The sequence below is a fragment of the Scyliorhinus canicula genome, chromosome 7 (assembly GCF_902713615.1).
Source record: "Scyliorhinus canicula chromosome 7, sScyCan1.1, whole genome shotgun sequence".
Taxonomy (NCBI): Eukaryota; Metazoa; Chordata; class Chondrichthyes; order Carcharhiniformes; family Scyliorhinidae; genus Scyliorhinus; species Scyliorhinus canicula.
In genome coordinates, this window is record NC_052152.1 from 123,142,234 (window position 1) to 123,159,235 (window position 17,002).

Sequence of the window (17,002 nt, forward strand, 5' to 3'; positions counted from 1 at the left end):
TATGCCCAAGTCAGATCTGAATCCATCCAGATAGTTCACTCCTGATGTCACGTGATTTAATCTTTTGCACCAGCCTACTATGAGGGACCTTATCAAATGTTTCACTAAAGTCCATGGAGATAACATCCACAGCCCTTCTCTCGTCAATAATTTTTGTCACCTCCTCAAAAAACTCAATTAAATTAGTGAGACATGACCTCCCTCGTACAAAAACCATGCTGTCTGTCGCTAATAAGACCATTCACTTTCAAATGTGCGTAGATCCTATCTCTGAGAACCTCTTTCAACAATTTCACTATCACTGACGTCAATTACCCTTGCAACCCTTGATTTCATCTCTTGCCTCCCTCAGTAATCTGGAGGAGATGCCATCTTGCCCTCGGGATTTGTCTACCTTAATGCTTTTTAACACACCTAACACTTCCTCCCGCGCAATAACGATCTGTTCTAAAATGTTTACACATCCCTCTGTGACACCACCAATCAACATGTCCCTCTCCTTTGTGAATACCAATGCAACATATACATTAAGGATCTCATCTACTTCCTTTGGTTCTGAACATAATTGTCCTCCTTTGTCCTTGAGTGGACCAACTCTTTCTCTTGCTACCCTCTTGTTCCTAATATACGTGTAAAATGCTTTGGGATTCTCCTTAATCCTGTCTGCCAAGGACATTTCTCAACCCCTTTTGCTCTCCTTCATTCCCTGTTTGAGCTCTTTTCTACTTTCCTTGTATTCTTCAAGTGCTTCATCTGTTTTTAGGTGCTTGTACCTCACGTATGCATGTTTTTTCTTTTTGACTAGACTCACAATTTCCCTGGTCATCCATGGTTCCTGAGTCCTGCCTTTCCTGTCCTTCCTTTTTACCAACACATGGGGTTTGGTCTCCCTCTGGGTTGTAGGGGGAGGTAGTTACGGATGTGTGGGACGGTGCTAGTTACTCACCCTGGCCACACTGAGGTGGTCGTGCAACCTGCTGTCGTCCTGACAGTGGGGCCCATGGTGCTCACAGTCTCTGCCACCAGCGCCAGGCCCAGTGTACTGTGGTGGGTAGAAGCCTTCTTCCCACCTCCTTCCCACAGGGTGGTGCGCCTCTCCTTTACAGTGTCCAGCAGGGTCTCAAGCTCTGCATCCGTGAACTGGAGTGCCGCTCTCTGTGCTGCCATCTTGTTGGTTGAGATGAGTGTCTGTCGGGAGTGGATTGCGAATATGTAGCTGCAGCTTGTCAGCCTCTCAAGTGGCAATCCTGACCTTAGCAAATCGGACACCGTTTTTCATTGGAATTGATCGAGTTTTACATGGCGCTTGTGCTAGCTCATTAACGGATTATGAATTGCCCCAGGACCAGCGCCAATTTAGTGGTTGGAGAAGCACCAATTCAGTCCCAGGGCCAATACATAGTTTCTGAAATGGGGAATCCCGCCTGTAATTTCTTCTCATCATTGCTTTAATTCTGCTACTCCTTAGCCTAAAACTCTGACCTCTCATTTGAGAATTTCCCACAAGAGAAAGCATCTGCTATAGGTCTACTTGGTCAATACCTTTTAGCATTTTATATACCTTAATTGATCTCCCTTCATTCTTCTAAACCCGAGAGTGTATTTGCATAAAATGTTCAATCTCTCTTTATGAGACAAAACTCTCATCTCTGGAAATCAATCTAGTGAAGCTCCTTTAAACTGCCTCTAATGCAACTACATCCCTCCTCACATAAGGGAACCAAAACTGTAACAGTACTCTAGGTTCAGTCTCACTGATGCTTTTTAAAGTTGCAACACTACCCTACTTTATACTCAATTCCTTGAGCTATAAAGGCCAAAATTCCATTTGCCATCCTTATTATCTACTGTACCGGCATGCTAGTTTTCTGAGATTCATGCATGAGGACACCCAGATCCCTCTGCACTGGGAAATCTGAAGTTTCTCTCTATTTAGATCATAAGTTGCCTTTCAATTTTTCAAACCAAAATACATAGCCTCACACTTATCCACATTAAACTCCATCTACCAAATGTTGGCCCACTCACCTAATCCATTTGTAAATCTCTTATTTCTCATTGTGACTTACTATCCCACCTATTTTAGTGTCATAAAGAATAATGAGCCTAAACATGACTGTCAATTCATGAGCCTTTCCTTGACCTGGAGAATCTTGGGCCTACACCTGATTGAGAGAATCATTATTGACCAGTATAATACTAGGACCATCACAGCTGTTAGAATCATGGGCCGGTCACTAACCTATAGAATCATGGGCCCATTTCTGACCTATAGAATCATGGGCCTATTTCTGACATATAGGATCATGGGCCTACCCCTAACCTATAGAACAATGGGCCCATTACTAACCTATACAATCATAAGCCCTTTGGTTACCCATACATTCATGGGCCCATTGCTAGAGGGATGGAGTTTAAGACTAGGGAGGTTATGCTGCAATTGTGTAAGGTGTTAGTGAGGCCACACCTGGAGTATTGTGTTCAGTTTTGGTCTCCTTGCCTGAGAAAGGACTTACTGGCGCTGGAGGGTGTGCAGAGGAGATTCACTAGGTTAATCCCAGAGTTGAGGGGGTTGGATTACGAGGAGAGGGTGAGTAGACTGGGATTGTATTGGTTGGAATTGAGATGGACGAGGGGGGACCTTATAGAAACATATAAAATTATGAAGGGAATAGATAGGATAGATGCGGGCAGGTTGTTTCCACTGGCGGGTGAAAGGAGAACTAGGGGGCATAGCCTCAAAATAAGGGGAAGGAGATTTAGGACTGAGTTTAGGAGGAACTTCTTCACCCAAAGGGTTGTGAATCTATGGAATTCCTTGCCCAGTGAAGCAGGTGAGGCTCCTTCATTAAATGTTTTTAAGCTAAAGATAGATAGTTTTTTGAAGAATAAAGGGATTAAGGGTTATGGTGTTCAGGCCGGAAAGTGGAGCTGAGTCCAACAAAGATCAGCCATGATCTCATTGAATGGCTGAGCAGGCTCGAGGGGCCAGATTGCCTACTCTTGCTCCTAGTTATTATGTTCTTATGTCCTATGGAATCCTGAGCCCATTACTGGCCTATAGAATCATCGACCCATTGCCGTCCTAGAGGATCGTGATTGTGTCCCTGCCCTATCATGTGCCCATCATTGGGCTATAGAATCATGGACCTATCCCTGACCTATAGAATCATGGGTTCACTACTGACCTATAGAATCATGGGTCCATCACTAGCCTATAGAATTTTTTTCTTGTTTTAGGTGCACTGGATACTAAAGGTAACCTGTAGGATCATGGGCCTATACAAGATTTATAGAATCATCGGCCAATCACTGATTAATAGAATCATTGTCCAATAACTCACCGACAGAATAATACTCTTATCTCTGATTTATTGAACCATGTGCTAATCCCTAATCTGTAGAATCATGGGCCCGTTACTGACCGATAGAATCATGGGCCTATCCGTGACCTATAGAATCATGGGTCCACCACTCACCTATAGAATAATGCTCCTATCTCTGACTTGGAGAATTATGGTATTGTTCATGACCGACAGAATTATGGGCCCATCACTAACCTAAGAAGTGTCTGGCTGTCCGGGATTTATAGAATCATGCGGCAGACCCTGAACTACAGAATCATGGTAAGAAGTCTTACAACACCAGGTTAAAGTCCAACAGGTTTATTTCAAACACTAGTTTTCAGAGCACTGCTCCTTCCTCAGGTGAATGAAGAGGTGGGTTCCAGAAAAATATATATAGACAAAGTCAAAGATGCAATACGATACTTTGAATGCGAGTCTTTGCAGGTAATTAAGTCTTTACAGGTCCAGACGGTGCAACTGGAGAGAGGGGTAACCCCAGGTTAAAGAGATGTGAATTGTCTCAAGCCAGGACAGTTGGTAGGATTTTGCAAGCACAGGCCAGATGCTGGAGGGGTCCATTTACTTACAAAAAGAATCAAGGTTAGTAAGCTTTGTGCAGGTGAAGTGGGAGGCAGCCTAAGTGAGGGAGCCAGAGTGGGATTGAAACTTGGTCATTTGGAACAGTGTGCTATTTTGATGCAGAGTGGGTGGAGGTGCTTTTCTCTTTTTGGTTTGTTTTCTTTCTTCTTGCTTTGTAACTGTTAATCTGCAGGAAGTGATCCAGAGAGCATCCTGGGAAGGTAAGTGATATAAAGACCTACCTCGGGTATCTGCAGCGATAAGTGAAGGTAAGAGTTTAATAAATTTTCTTAAATAATTTAATTGGTGATATAAATGGCGGTCATTAGTGTTAAGTGCTGCACTTGTGAGACATGGGAGATCTGTGACACTTCCAGCGTCTCGGGCGAATACATCTGCAGGGAGTTTACCCAATTGCAGCTCCTCACAGGCTGCATGGATAGATTGGAGCAGCAGTTGGATGCACTTAGGAGCATAAAGGTGGCGGAAAGCATCATAGACAGGAGTTTAGCAATGTGGTGACACTCAAGGTGTAGGCAGATAGATGGGTGACTGCTAGAAGGGGCAGGCAGTCAATGCAGGAATCCCCTGTGATAGTCTCCCTCTTGAACAAGTATACCGTTTTGCATACTGTTGGGACATAGCCTATCACGGGATAGCAGCCGCCGCAGCCAGAGTAGTGACACCATGGCTCGCTCTGTTGTTCAGCAGGGAGGGACAAAGAGCACTAGAGCAATAGTTATAGCGGACTCAATAGGAGTACATATAGGCACTTCTGTGGATGTGAAAGAGACTCCAGGATGGTGTGTTTCCTCCCTGCTGCCAAGGTCTAGGATGTCTCTAAACGGGCAGGGGGCATTCTGAAGGGGGGGAGGGTGAACAGCCAGATGTCGTTGTACATATTTGTACTAACGACATAGGTATGAAGAGTGATGAGGTCCTACTGCAGCAGTTTAGGGAGTTAGGCAGAAAGTTAAAAGACAGGACCTCAAGGGTTGTAATCTCGGGATTACTCCCTGTGCCATGTGCCGGTGAGTCTAGAAATAGGAAGATAGTACAGCTCAACACGTGGCTAAACAGTTGGTGCAGGAGGGAGGGTTTCAGATATCTAGATCATTGGGATCTCTTCCAGGGCAGGTGGGACCTGTACAAGAAGGATTTACATATAATTTACAGTGCAGAAGGAGGCCATTTGGCCCATCAAGTCAACACCAGCTCTTGGAAAGAGCACCCTACCCAAGCCCACACCCCCACCCTATCTCCATAACCCAGTAACCCACCCAACACTAAGGGCAATTTTGGACACTGAGGACAATTTAGCATGGCCAATCCACCTAACCTGCACATCTTTGGACTGTGGGAGGAAACCGGAGCACCCGGAGTAAACCCACGCAGACACGGGGAGAACGTGCAAACTCCGCACAGACAGTGACCCAAGCCGGGAATCGAACCTGGGACCCTGGAGCTGTGAAGCAATTGTGCTAACCACAATGCTACCGTGCTGCCCCTTAGGATGGGTTGCATCTAACCTGGAGAGGCATAAACATTCTGGCCGGGAGGATTTAAACTAGTTTGGCAGAGAGGTGGGAACCAAAGCAAAGGTGAATCAACTTAAGGGGAACTGGAGAGTCGGGCCAGTAAGACCCAGAGGAAGAGCAAGCAGGGTGTGGTTACTGAGCAAAGAGGGTCGGGTGGATTGAAGTGCATTTGTTTCAATGCAAGAAGTGTAACAGGTAAGGCAGATGAACTTAAGAGCTTGGAGTAGTACTTGGAACTATGATGTTGCTGCCATTACAGAGACTTGGTTAAGGGAAGGACAGGATTAGCAGCTTAATGTTCCAGAATACTGATGTTTCAGGTGGGATAGAGGGGCATGTAAAAGGGGTGGGGGAGTTGAACTACTGGTTAAGGAGAATATCACAGCTGTACTGCGGGAGGAGACCTCAGAGGGCTCATACAGCGAGGCAATATGGGTAGAACTCAGGAATAGGAAGGGTGTAGTCACAATGTTAGGAGTTTACTACAGGCCTCCTAACAGCCATGGGGAGATAGAGGAACAGTAATGTAGGCAGATTTTGGCAAGGTCTAAAAGTAACATGTTTGTTGTGGTGGGAGATTTTAACTTTCCCTATATTGACTGCGACTCACTTAGTGCTCAGGGCATGGATGGGGCAGAGTATGTAAGGAGCATCCAGGAGGGTTTCTTGAAGCAGTATGTAAATAGCCCAACTAGGGAACGGGCCATACTGGACCTGGTATTGGGGAATGAGCCCGGCCAGGTGGTCGGTGTTTCAGTCGGGAGCAGTTCGGGAACAGTGACCACAATTCAGTAAGCTTTAAGGTACTGATGGATAAAGATAGGATTAATCCGGGTGAAGGTGCTAAATTGGGGGAAGGCTAATTATAACAATATTAGACAGGAACTGAAGAATGTAGATTGGGGGCAGATGTTTGAGGGCAAACAAACATCTGGCATGTGGGAGGCTTTCAAATGTAAGTTGATTGGAATTCAGGACCGGCACATTCCTGTGAGGATGAAGGATAAGTATGGCAAGTTTTGGGAACCTTGGATGATGAGAGATATTGTGAGCCTAGTCAAAAAAAAAAGGAAGCATTTGTCAAGGCTGGAACACACAAAACAAATGTGGCACACAACGAAAGTAGAAAGAAACTTAAGCAAGGAGTCAGGAGGGCTAACAAAGGATCACAAAAAGTCATTGGGCAGCAGGATTAAGGAAAGTCCCAAGACATTTTATATATATATATAAGAGCAAGAGGTTATACAGGGAGAGAGTTGGCCCACTCAAGGACAGGGGAAGAAATTTATGCCCGGAGCCAGAGGAAATGGGTGAGGTACTAAATGAGTACTTTGCATCAGTATTCACCAAAGAGAAGGACTTGGTGGATAATGAGTCTGAGGAAGGGTGTGTAAAATCTTGGGCAATAGAATCATTGGCCTATGCCCCCAATCCCAGACGCCCTGAATTTGACTGCAAGCCTGCTATGGATTGGCCACTTTGGAGAAAGTCACATTGAGTGATTTGGGCTTCTGACTCCCATTTGAGCCTGATGATGGGCTCAGAAACCTGCAGGGAATTCCTACATTGGGTTTCTTACCCAGATCTTGCACACAGGGTCATTACTGATTGAACAGAAAACAATGGGCAGAGACTCAGAGGAGGGGCATTTGGTTATGATTGGGGGTGAGGGGCAGTTCATATGACTGGACGAGAACTAGAGGGGAAATTGGATCAACTGAGTTGGATGAATAAAAAGCAAACAGGGTAGGATGTTGGGGGATGAAGATCTGTAAAATGACAAACCAATACCAATAATTGTAAATGAAATTAGCTCATGACTATGACTACGACATTTAATCAAACGGAGCTGTTTTGTTCTGGGGGCTGATTTGTCAATCAGAAACGTCAGACTGAACCAAATATTAAAAGAACAGCTTGTGTGAACTTGGTCGATGTACTCTATTTAATTCAACACTCAACGCTTTTGTGTCAATCGACTGCAACCTTACTGAGGGGATGAACCTCCTCTCCTCATTAAGGTGACAAACTTTGCACCACAGGTAACATAGATTTAAATTTGAGAATCTTTATACAAGAAGTGGTTGACAGAAAGACTGTACCTGGAATTTCAGCTCCTGTGGGATCAAAAAACACGAAAAGATATATGACCCAGGAAAGATTCGCCATGGTTTGTTTCTGCTAAAACCCCTCACATCTGAATCTTGGTGAACTGGCTGAATAAACAAAAGTTCAAAGATCAACAACCAGTTTGAAAAAAGAAAACGCTCCGTTCCAATCGACCCTCATCTCTGACATCCTGTGTGTGTCGCAATCAGCAACTTAGTGTCTCCTGCAGCTAGTGAATTCAGGGCAAGCGATGGTGATTGGAGCAGTTTACTGCACATCCAGCGTCTCCCCCCAACTACTCCCTAGCTGGGCTGTGTAAAATTGAGATGGCACTTTGTTTTGGGACTGAGACAGGTTGTCTGCTTAGAAATTGCTTGATCCATTTGCCAACATAAACTCTTGTTCAGTAAGGATAGTGAGTTCATTATTTATTCATTCATGGAATTTGGCTATCACTGGAGTGGCCAGCATTTGTTGCCCATCCCTAATTGCCCTTGAGAAGGTGGTGGTGAGCTGCCTTCTTGAACTGCAGCAGTCCATGTGGTGTAGGTACACCTACTGTGCTGTTGGGGAGGGAGTTCCAGGAACTTGACTTAGTGACAGTGAAGGAATGGCGATATATTTCCAGTAAGAAGTCTTACAACACCAGGTTAAAGTCCAACAGGTTTGTTTCAAACACGAGCTTTCGGAGCACGGCTCCTTCTTCAGGTGATATATTTCCAAGTTAGGATGGATCGGTAGGTGACTTATAGGTTGTGGTGTTCCCATGAATCTGTCCTTGCAGGTTGTAATGTTGTGCATTTGGAACGTGCTGTCAAAGGACCCTTGGTGAGTTGCTGAAGTACATCTTGTAGATGGTACATCAGTGAAGCGTCGAAGGTGAGGGACTGAATGTTTAAGTAGATAGATGGGGTAAGGATTATGGGGGATTTTTTGTCCTGGATGATGTAGCGATTCTCAAGTGTTGTTGGAGTTGCACTCATCCAGGCAAGTATTCCATCACACTCATGTGGACAGACTTTGGGGAGTCAGGAGCTGGGTTTTGGCCACAAGATTCCCAGTCTATGATCTGCTATTGTATCCAGAGTATTCATATGGATGGTTCCAGCATGTTGTCCTGTTATTTATCAGGCAAAGCCGGAATGTTGTTCAGCTCTTTCTGCATGAGGGCACATTGCTTCAGTATGTGAGGAGTTGAACATTGTGTAATCATCAGCGAACATTCCCACTTCTGGTCATCTGATGGAGGGAAGGCCATTGATGAAACAGTTGAAGATGATTGGGCCTGGGGCACTACCGTGAGGAACTCCTACAGCAATATCCTGGGACTGAAATGATTGGCTTCTAACAATCATAGCCACCTTACTTTGTGTTAGTATCCAACCAGTGGAGATTTTTTCTGATTCTCACTGATTCCAGTTTAGCTGGGGCTCCTTGATGCCACACTCAGACAAATGCTGCCTTCACGTCAAGAGCAGTCACTCTCACTTCTCCTCTGGAATTCGTATGTTTTGTCCATGATTGAACCCAAGGCTGTAAGGAGGATTGGAACCAAGTAGTCCTGGAGGAATCTTACCTGAGCGTGGGTCAGCATTTTGTTGCTGAGTAAGTGCCGTTTGATAGCATTGTCAATGATACCCTCCATCACTTCACTGACCATATGTTCTGATGAGTGCTCATGTCTCTGCAACTAGAGCTCTGGGGGCAGCTTGAGCAAGAGCTCCAATCACTGGAGATCCTACTGAGAGCCAAGAGATTCCGGAGTGTTTCAGTTGTGATTTATGCGAGGTGGGGGAGGCGGGGAGGGGAGGGAGAAGACTTCCTTCAACAATGTTTTGAACCTTTGACTTACTTCTGGACTGACTCCCAGCAGTGAGAGCTTCTTGACAAGGGAGGGTGGGGGCAGATCTGGACACTATCTTTGGCCATGTGGACAACCTGTAAAGAACCTGTATCCCACCATATTGCACCCACTCCCAAGACTATACAGGCTGCCCAAATCATAACAGGGCTTCATTAGGGGATGTTCAGTTAAAAAGAGCACCTTGCAAAGTGGTCTACGGGCAGATGTTACACTTACTCATGGAATCCTTGCAGCCATGGTCACCTGCTTCCTCACTGATGCCACTGCAGCTGTGATGGTGATATCCACGCTCAGTTGTTTATGGCACAAGCAGCCATGAACAGTCTTCACAATGAAGAGCTACTTAGTGCACTTTACAGGAGTGACTTAGATCATAATGAACACAATATCACTAGTCCCATCTCCCAACCTCTGCTATGATGGAAAATCAAGTAAGTGTGGTCCAGCCAGCAGCAGAGAAGGGTTCTTGCATTTTAGAAAGAGGGGAGGGGGACTGAATATCCAATCACTCTCTCCAACCCCCACATTAAGATGCATATAGGGGAAGGGTGAGGTGAGGGTGGTTGTGGGATTGTAAGCCACTCCCAGGAAATTTTCTACAGCACAATGCCTGATTGGTGGTGGTGGGGGTTGGGGAGCGGGAGAAATGTGGGTTGCTTTGTGGGGGTGAATGATGGTTTAATATATTCAGTGGAACATGAAATCAAAGATGGAAGGTATTGCTCATTGACTCTGAGGGAACAGCAACAGAACGGGAGTAGGACCAGTGGAAGGATTATTTCAGAGTCCCCCTCCCCCCGACAGTCTGAACCCCCTGTTGCAGTTGAACAGCCCATTTGGAGCAGCACCGTAGAACAGTGGTTAGCACAGTTGCTTCACAGCTCCAAGGTCCCAGGTTCGATTCCCGGCTTGGGTGACTGTCTGTACGTTCTTCACGTGTCTGCGTGGATTTCCTTCGGGTGCTCCGGTTTCCTCCCACAATCCAAAGATATGCAGGTTAGGTGGATTGGCCATGATAAATTGCTCTTAGTGTCTAAAAAAGGTTAAGTGGTGTTACTGGGTTACAGGGATAGGGTGGAGGTGGCCTGGGCTTGGGTAGGGTGCTCTTTCCAAGGGCCGGTGCAGACCAGATGAGCTAAATGGGCTCCTTCTGCACTGCAAATTCTATGACAAAACAAATTCCATGATTATAGAAACTGTTTGATTTTAACTCCTCCTTTAGCCAAATGGGCACTTTGAGTGAAGCACCTTTCGACACATTCACAGGGAGGGCACAGCTAGGGGGCCCCTCCCTATCTCATGACCTTGCCTCCTCGCCACCTCAACCCCTCATCCCCCACCAACTCAACCCCTCACCACCTGACTCCCCCTCAGCCCCATCACCTCAATCCCTCACTCCTCAATACCTTAAACTCACTTATGTAAAAAGCAGGGCAGTCAGAATCACCAACCTCACCCCTCTGCCCCTACTCCACTATCCCCACTCTTATAATTACCTTACGTAATATATATATGACTCTTTGAACCAGCCAAGATGATGAAATGACCAATAGTCTTGTAAAAGATTAACTATTTCAATGAGTAATGTAAATAATATTTGTGAGTCCTTTGTACTCAATACTCAACTAGTAAAATAAATAAAATACAGTAAAGATAACAAACTAACTATACAATGTAATAATGAAATAACTTATAACTTCTCTCTCTAGCTATTCTAGGTCCTGTCTGTTCACTCTCCTGAAGCACACTCTCCCAGAAAGAGCGGGAAATGTTTGCACGCTTTAGCTCCAAGTAAAGATGAACAAGTATCATTCACTATCTCGAACCTTACTTCTTGTCCATGTTTGTGACACTCAGAAAACACGAACCATGTGAGAAAATGGGATTGCCATTATAATCTCGTAATGAGCACTCGGGAGGTATCATTTATCAATGACTTTTTATCTTGGACAAGTCCTTGGAATTCAGAAGATTCACCGAGGCACCTGTATCCAGTTTGAAAATAATTGGTATTGTGTTAATGTACACAGTGGTCATCCATTCGTTGCTAACAACATTGACTCTTTGATCTTTCATTGCTTAAAGATCCTGTTCATATTCTTGATGAGCTGGCTTTGTTGCTTTAAGATGATTCTTGCTTGCTTGCAGATCATTCTTGATGGACGATTCAACCACACCAACGAAGAAAGTATTTGCTAATGAGAAAATAGCATCATCTTCCGTGAAATCTTCTGTTTTGTCCACAGCTCTTACTTTGTAATATTTTTTCTGTGCAGGAGGAATGTAACATAGAACATAGAACATAGAACGATACAGCGCAGTACAGGCCCTTCGGCCCACGATGTTGCACCGACATGGGAAGTCAAAAACTAAAGGCCATCTAACCTACACTATGCCATTATCATCCATATGCTTATCCAATAAACTTTTAAATGCCCTCAATGTTGGCGAGGTCACTACTGTTGCAGGTAGGGAGTACCCAATTATTTTTTCTAATTAAGGGGCAATTTAGCGTGGTCAATCCACCTACCCTGCACATCTTTGGGTTGTGGGGGTGAAACCCACGCAGACACGGGGAGAACGTGCAAACTCCACATGGACAGTGACCCAGGGCCGGGATTCGAACCTGGGTCCTCAGCACCGTAGGCAGCAATGCTAACCACTGCGCCACCATGCTGCCCCCACACTCTCACAGTATGCAGGCTGGGGTGAAGGGACAATTTCCACAGCTTCTGTTTCCCTCTCCTCTGAGTTGTGACACCTACACAACCACACTGGAGATTGTCTGAATTAAAGCTTTTCCACAAGGGTTTGCATTGCCTTGCATTCTCACCAATAATTCAGAGGAAAAGTAAATGACAATCTGGAGATAGAAAGATGCTGATTTAAATAAGAATATGTTACTTATTTTCTCTCATTTTTTGGTCCCAGCTGACTGACTGCAAGGGAGCCCCTGGACACCCTCCAGGGCTTAGCCCTACAGCTGTCAAACTGCAGCCTGTACCTGTGACGCATTGGAGGACATGTTCTCTGGAAAACAAGGCTTTTGCGGTGCCCCTGACCTGCTGACCTCTGAACTGCTACCCTGACCGCTCTGTAAGTTCAACAGTTAGTCAACAAGAGCAGAGGGAACAGCAAACAGATGTGAAGGTTCATGAACCACAGTAAATACTAGAGAAAAAAAATACCACTCATCAACAAGCAAGTACAGGAAGCAGCAGATAGGCTGCCAGGGCTGCGCCCACTTAAAGTGGAGTCACTCGACAGACTCCCTTTCAGACAATCTTGCCTCAGCTACGTGGAGAGGCTAAATAAACTAGGATTGTTTATTCAAAGATGGAGGCAGAGGGGAGACCTGATAAATTATGAGAGGCATAGACAGGGTGGATAATCAAAGGCTTTTTCCAAGGGTGGAAGTGTCAATTACAAGGTTCAAGGTGAGAGGTGAAAAGTTTAAGGAGATGTTAGGGATAAGTTTTTCATGCAGAGAGTGGTGGGTGCCTGGAAATGTGCTGCCAGAGGATGTGATGGAAGCAGGCATAGAACATAGAACATAGAACAGTACAGCACAGAACAGGCCCTTCGGCCCTCAATGTTGTGCCGAGCAATGATCACCCTACTCAAACCCACGTATCCACCCTATACCCGTAACCCAACAAACCCCCCTTAACCTTATTAGCAACATTTAAGAGGCATCTGGATGGGTTCATGAATAGGCAGAAAATAGAGGGATACGGACCGAGTAAGGACAGAAAGTTTGTTTTTGTTGGGGCATCATGATGGGCGCAGGCTTGGAGGGCCGAGGGTCTGTTCCTGTGCTGTACTTTTATTTGTTCTTTGTTTGTTCTTTGTAACCAGTAAATGCTCGAGGCATTTGCAGCAAATGAGTTATGGGTGACAAATGAATGAACCAGGGTATCTTGCCCAGTAAGCCTCACTGGTTCACTTGAGGGATTAGGCCTGGGGAAATGGGGTAGGATGTTGGAACATAATTGATTCAGAAGGGGTCAAGTTCGGGATCAATCCCAGCCCTCAGCATTTATGAATCCTCACAAATAGGTTTTGGTTGCTTTTCTGCAGTCGCCCTATAAGGACAGCTGGTCAGGTCACTCAGGCATTGCTGCAAATGACAGGAATATATCCTTACATTCCTGAAACTTGAAAGCAGATTCCCATTAGGCTCATCAACCTTCCTCGATTGTTCAGGAGTCTCCAAAAAGAATAGAAAAATTATGATGCAAAAAGAGGTCATTCAGCCCATCACGTCTGTATATCTAAAAAAGAAATAGCCGCTCATTTTAATTCCACTTTTCAGCACCTGATCTTGCAAGTTACAGCACTTCAGACACAGATATAGGTATTTTTTAGAAAAATGTTTTGTATTGGTTTTCACACCGTAAGTTTTCATCATAAGTTTTATTTCAAATATTTTAATTGAAGTATTTGCAAAATTTTTAAAACAGTAACAAGCAAAATAATAATAACATAAACAACAACATGGTAAAATAGACATTTCCCACCCACCCCCTTCTGTACATCCCTTAACCATATTGCACCCACCCATTCCCCCCCCTTCAGAATGCTGCTTCTGCTGACATTTTAATTTTCCCCGAGAAAGTCGACGAACGGCTGCCACCTCCGGGAGAACCCCAGCATTGACCCTCTCATGGAGAACTTTATTTTCTCCAGCTTTAGAAACCCAGCCATGTCACTGACCCAAGTCTCCATGCTCGGGGCTTCGAGTCCCTCCACATTAAAAGGATCTGTCTCCGAGCTACCAAGGAGGCAAAGGCCAGAACGTCGGCCTCTTTCACTCCCTGAATTCCCGGGTCTTCTGACACACCAAAGATCGCTATCTCTGGACTTGGCACCACCCACATACCTAGCACTTTGGACATTGCAATGGCAAACCCCTGTCAGAATCCTCCAAGCTTCGGGCATGCCCAAAACATATGGACATGGTTTGCAGGGCTTCACACACACCTCGCACATCTATCTTCTACCCCGAAAAACTTGCTCATCCTCGCCGCCGTCATGTGTGCCCGGTGCACCACTTTAAACTGTATTAGACTGAGCCTGGCACATGATGAGGAGGAATTAACCCTGCTTAGGGCGTCCACCCACAGACCCGCCTCTAACTCCCCACCTAGCTCCTCCTCCCACTTGTCCTTCAGTTCCTTCACAGGGGTTTCCTCCGCCTCCAACAACTCCTGATAGATATCTGACACCTTCCCCTCCCCCACCCAGGTACCAGACACTACTCTGTCCTGTATCCCCCGTGGCGGGATCAGCGGGAAAGCCAACGCCTGTTTCCTCAGAAAGACCCGGACTTGCAACCAATATCTGAAACCATTCCCAGAGGCAGCTTGAACTTGTCCTCCAGCGCCTTCAGACTGGGAAAGCTCCTGTCTATGAATAGATCCCCCATCTGTCTAATTCTGCTCGCTGCCAGCTCCGGAACCCACCAACTATCCTGCCCGGCGCGAACCTGTGGTTGTTGCAGACTGACGCACCCTCCACCTTCTTGTACCTCCTCCAGATCCTCAGTGCCGCCACCACCACCGGGCTAGTGAAGTAACGGGCCAGGGAGAACGGCAGAGGTGCCGTTACCAGTGCTCCCAAACTGGTGCCCTTGCATGACGCCGCCTCCATTCGGTCCTATACCGGCTCCTCCCTCACCACCCACTTCCTAACCATCGCTATATTCACTGCCCAGTAGTAGTTGCAGACGTTCGAGAGCGCCAATCCACCCTCCCCCGACTGCGCTCCAACAACATTTTCTTCACCCATGGGGTTTTACTCGCCCACACAAAGCCTGAAATAATCTTATTCACCCGCTTAAAAAAGGCCTAAGGGATGAAAATGGGGAGGCACTGGAAGACAAACAAAAATCTAGGGAGGACCGTCATTTTCATGGTCTGTACCCTCCCTGCCAGTGATAGTGGGAACATATCCCATCTTTTAAAGTCCCCCTCCATTTGCTCTACCAGCCGAGTTAGGTTGAGCTTGTGTAAGGCCTCCCATTTCCGAGCCACATGTATTCCCAGGCCACGAAAGCTCCTCTCTACCATCCTGAGCGGCAGCTCCTTCAGTCTTCTGTGCTGTACTGTTCTATGTTCTATGTTCCTCTCCTGCCCCCTTGCCTGGATCACGAACAATTCACTTTTTCCCATGTTCAATTTATGCTCCGAAAACCTGCCAAATACCCCCAAGATCTGCATAACCTCCCCCATCCCCTCCACCAGGTCCGAGATGTACAAGAGCAGATCATCCACGTACAGCGAAACCACCAGCCCCTGCCAATTTCTTGACGCTCTCAGCGCCATTGCCAATGGCTCTATAGCCAGAGCGAACAGCAACGTCCCACCCATGTCCCACGTCCCTCGGTGTAGCTTACAATTCCCCTACCTCAGCTGGTTCGTGCACACGCTTGCCACCGGTGCCTGTTAGATCAATCACACCCAGTCAATAAAGCCCTCACCAAACCCAAACCTTCCCAGCGTCTCCCATAATTACTCCCACTCCACCCGATCTCCCCCACAAGCGAGCGACCCCCACTCCCCGAGCTCCCCCACAAGCAGAAGCCGCCCCCGACCTCCCATTTGTTTCCCGATGATAGTTCCAGTGGTGAATTATAAACCAAGTAATTCACACTGTGTTCCACTATATGTATTGTGTCCTTGTGGGCTCTGTATATGAGCCGTTGAGCGGCTCTGCCCATAGGGGGAGATGAGGATCGGCGGAGGATCATCAGCGGTGGCAGCAGGAGGGGCTCGGCGGCGGCAGCAGGAGGGGCTCGGCGGCGGCAGCAGGAGGGGCTCGGCGGCAGCAGGAGGGGCTCGGTGGCAGCAGGAGGGGCCCGGCGGCGGCGGCAGGAGGGGCTCGGCGGCGGCAGCAGGAGGGGCTCGGCGGCGGCAGCAGGAGGGGCTCGGCGGCAGCAGGAGGGGCTCGGCGGCAGCAGGAGGGGCCCGGCGGCGGCGGCAGGAGGGGCTCGGCAGCGGCAGGAGGGGCTCGGCGGAGGCAGCAGGAGGGGCTCGGCGGCGGCAGGAGGGGCTCGGCGGCAGCAGGAGGGGCTCGGCGGTGGCAGCAGTAGGGGCCCGGCGGCGGCAGCAGGAGGGGCTCGGCTGCGGCAGCAGGAGGGGCCCGGCGGAGGCAGCAGGAGGGGCTCGGCGGCGGCAGGAGGGGCTCGGCGGCAGCAGGAGGGGCTCGGCGGTGCAGCAGAGGGGGCTCGGCAGGCGGCAGGCAGGAGGGCTCGGCGGGCAGCAGTGAGGGCTCGGCTGGCAGCAGCAGGAGGGCTCGGCGGCGGCAGCAGGAGGGGCCTCGGCGGCGGCAGCAGGAGGGGAGCTCGGCGCAGGAGGCTCGGCGGCAGCGGAGGGGCTCGGCTGCAGAGGAGGGGCTCGGGCGGCAGCAGGAGGGGCGGCGTGCGGGCAGCATGAGCGGCTCGCGCAGGCAGCAGGAGGGGCTCGGCGGCGGCAGCAGGAGGGGCTCGGCTGGCGTGCCAGGAGGGGCCTCGGTGGCAGCAGGAGGGGCTCGGCGGTGGCAGAGGAGGGCTCGGTGGCAGCAGG

At 47.8% G+C, this 17,002-nt stretch overlaps 1 protein-coding gene and 1 long non-coding RNA gene across 2 annotated transcripts in view; one reads left to right on the forward strand and one right to left on the reverse strand.

Moving 5' to 3' along the window:
- Positions 1-7,713, reverse strand: part of LOC119969341 (coagulation factor X-like) — a 172,330-nt gene extending 164,617 nt beyond the window's left edge. Inside the window, exon 1 of the mRNA XM_038802863.1 lies at positions 7,567-7,713. Within this exon, the coding sequence (XP_038658791.1) occupies positions 7,567-7,633 (67 nt within the window). The 5' untranslated portion in view covers positions 7,634-7,713. The remainder of the gene's footprint in view (positions 1-7,566) is intronic.
- Positions 5,580-11,879, forward strand: LOC119969342. The gene is made up of 2 exons (XR_005461336.1): positions 5,580-5,659; positions 11,147-11,879. It is a non-coding gene; the product is annotated as an uncharacterized LOC119969342 (long non-coding RNA).
- Positions 11,880-17,002: the final 5,123 nt, after the last annotated feature.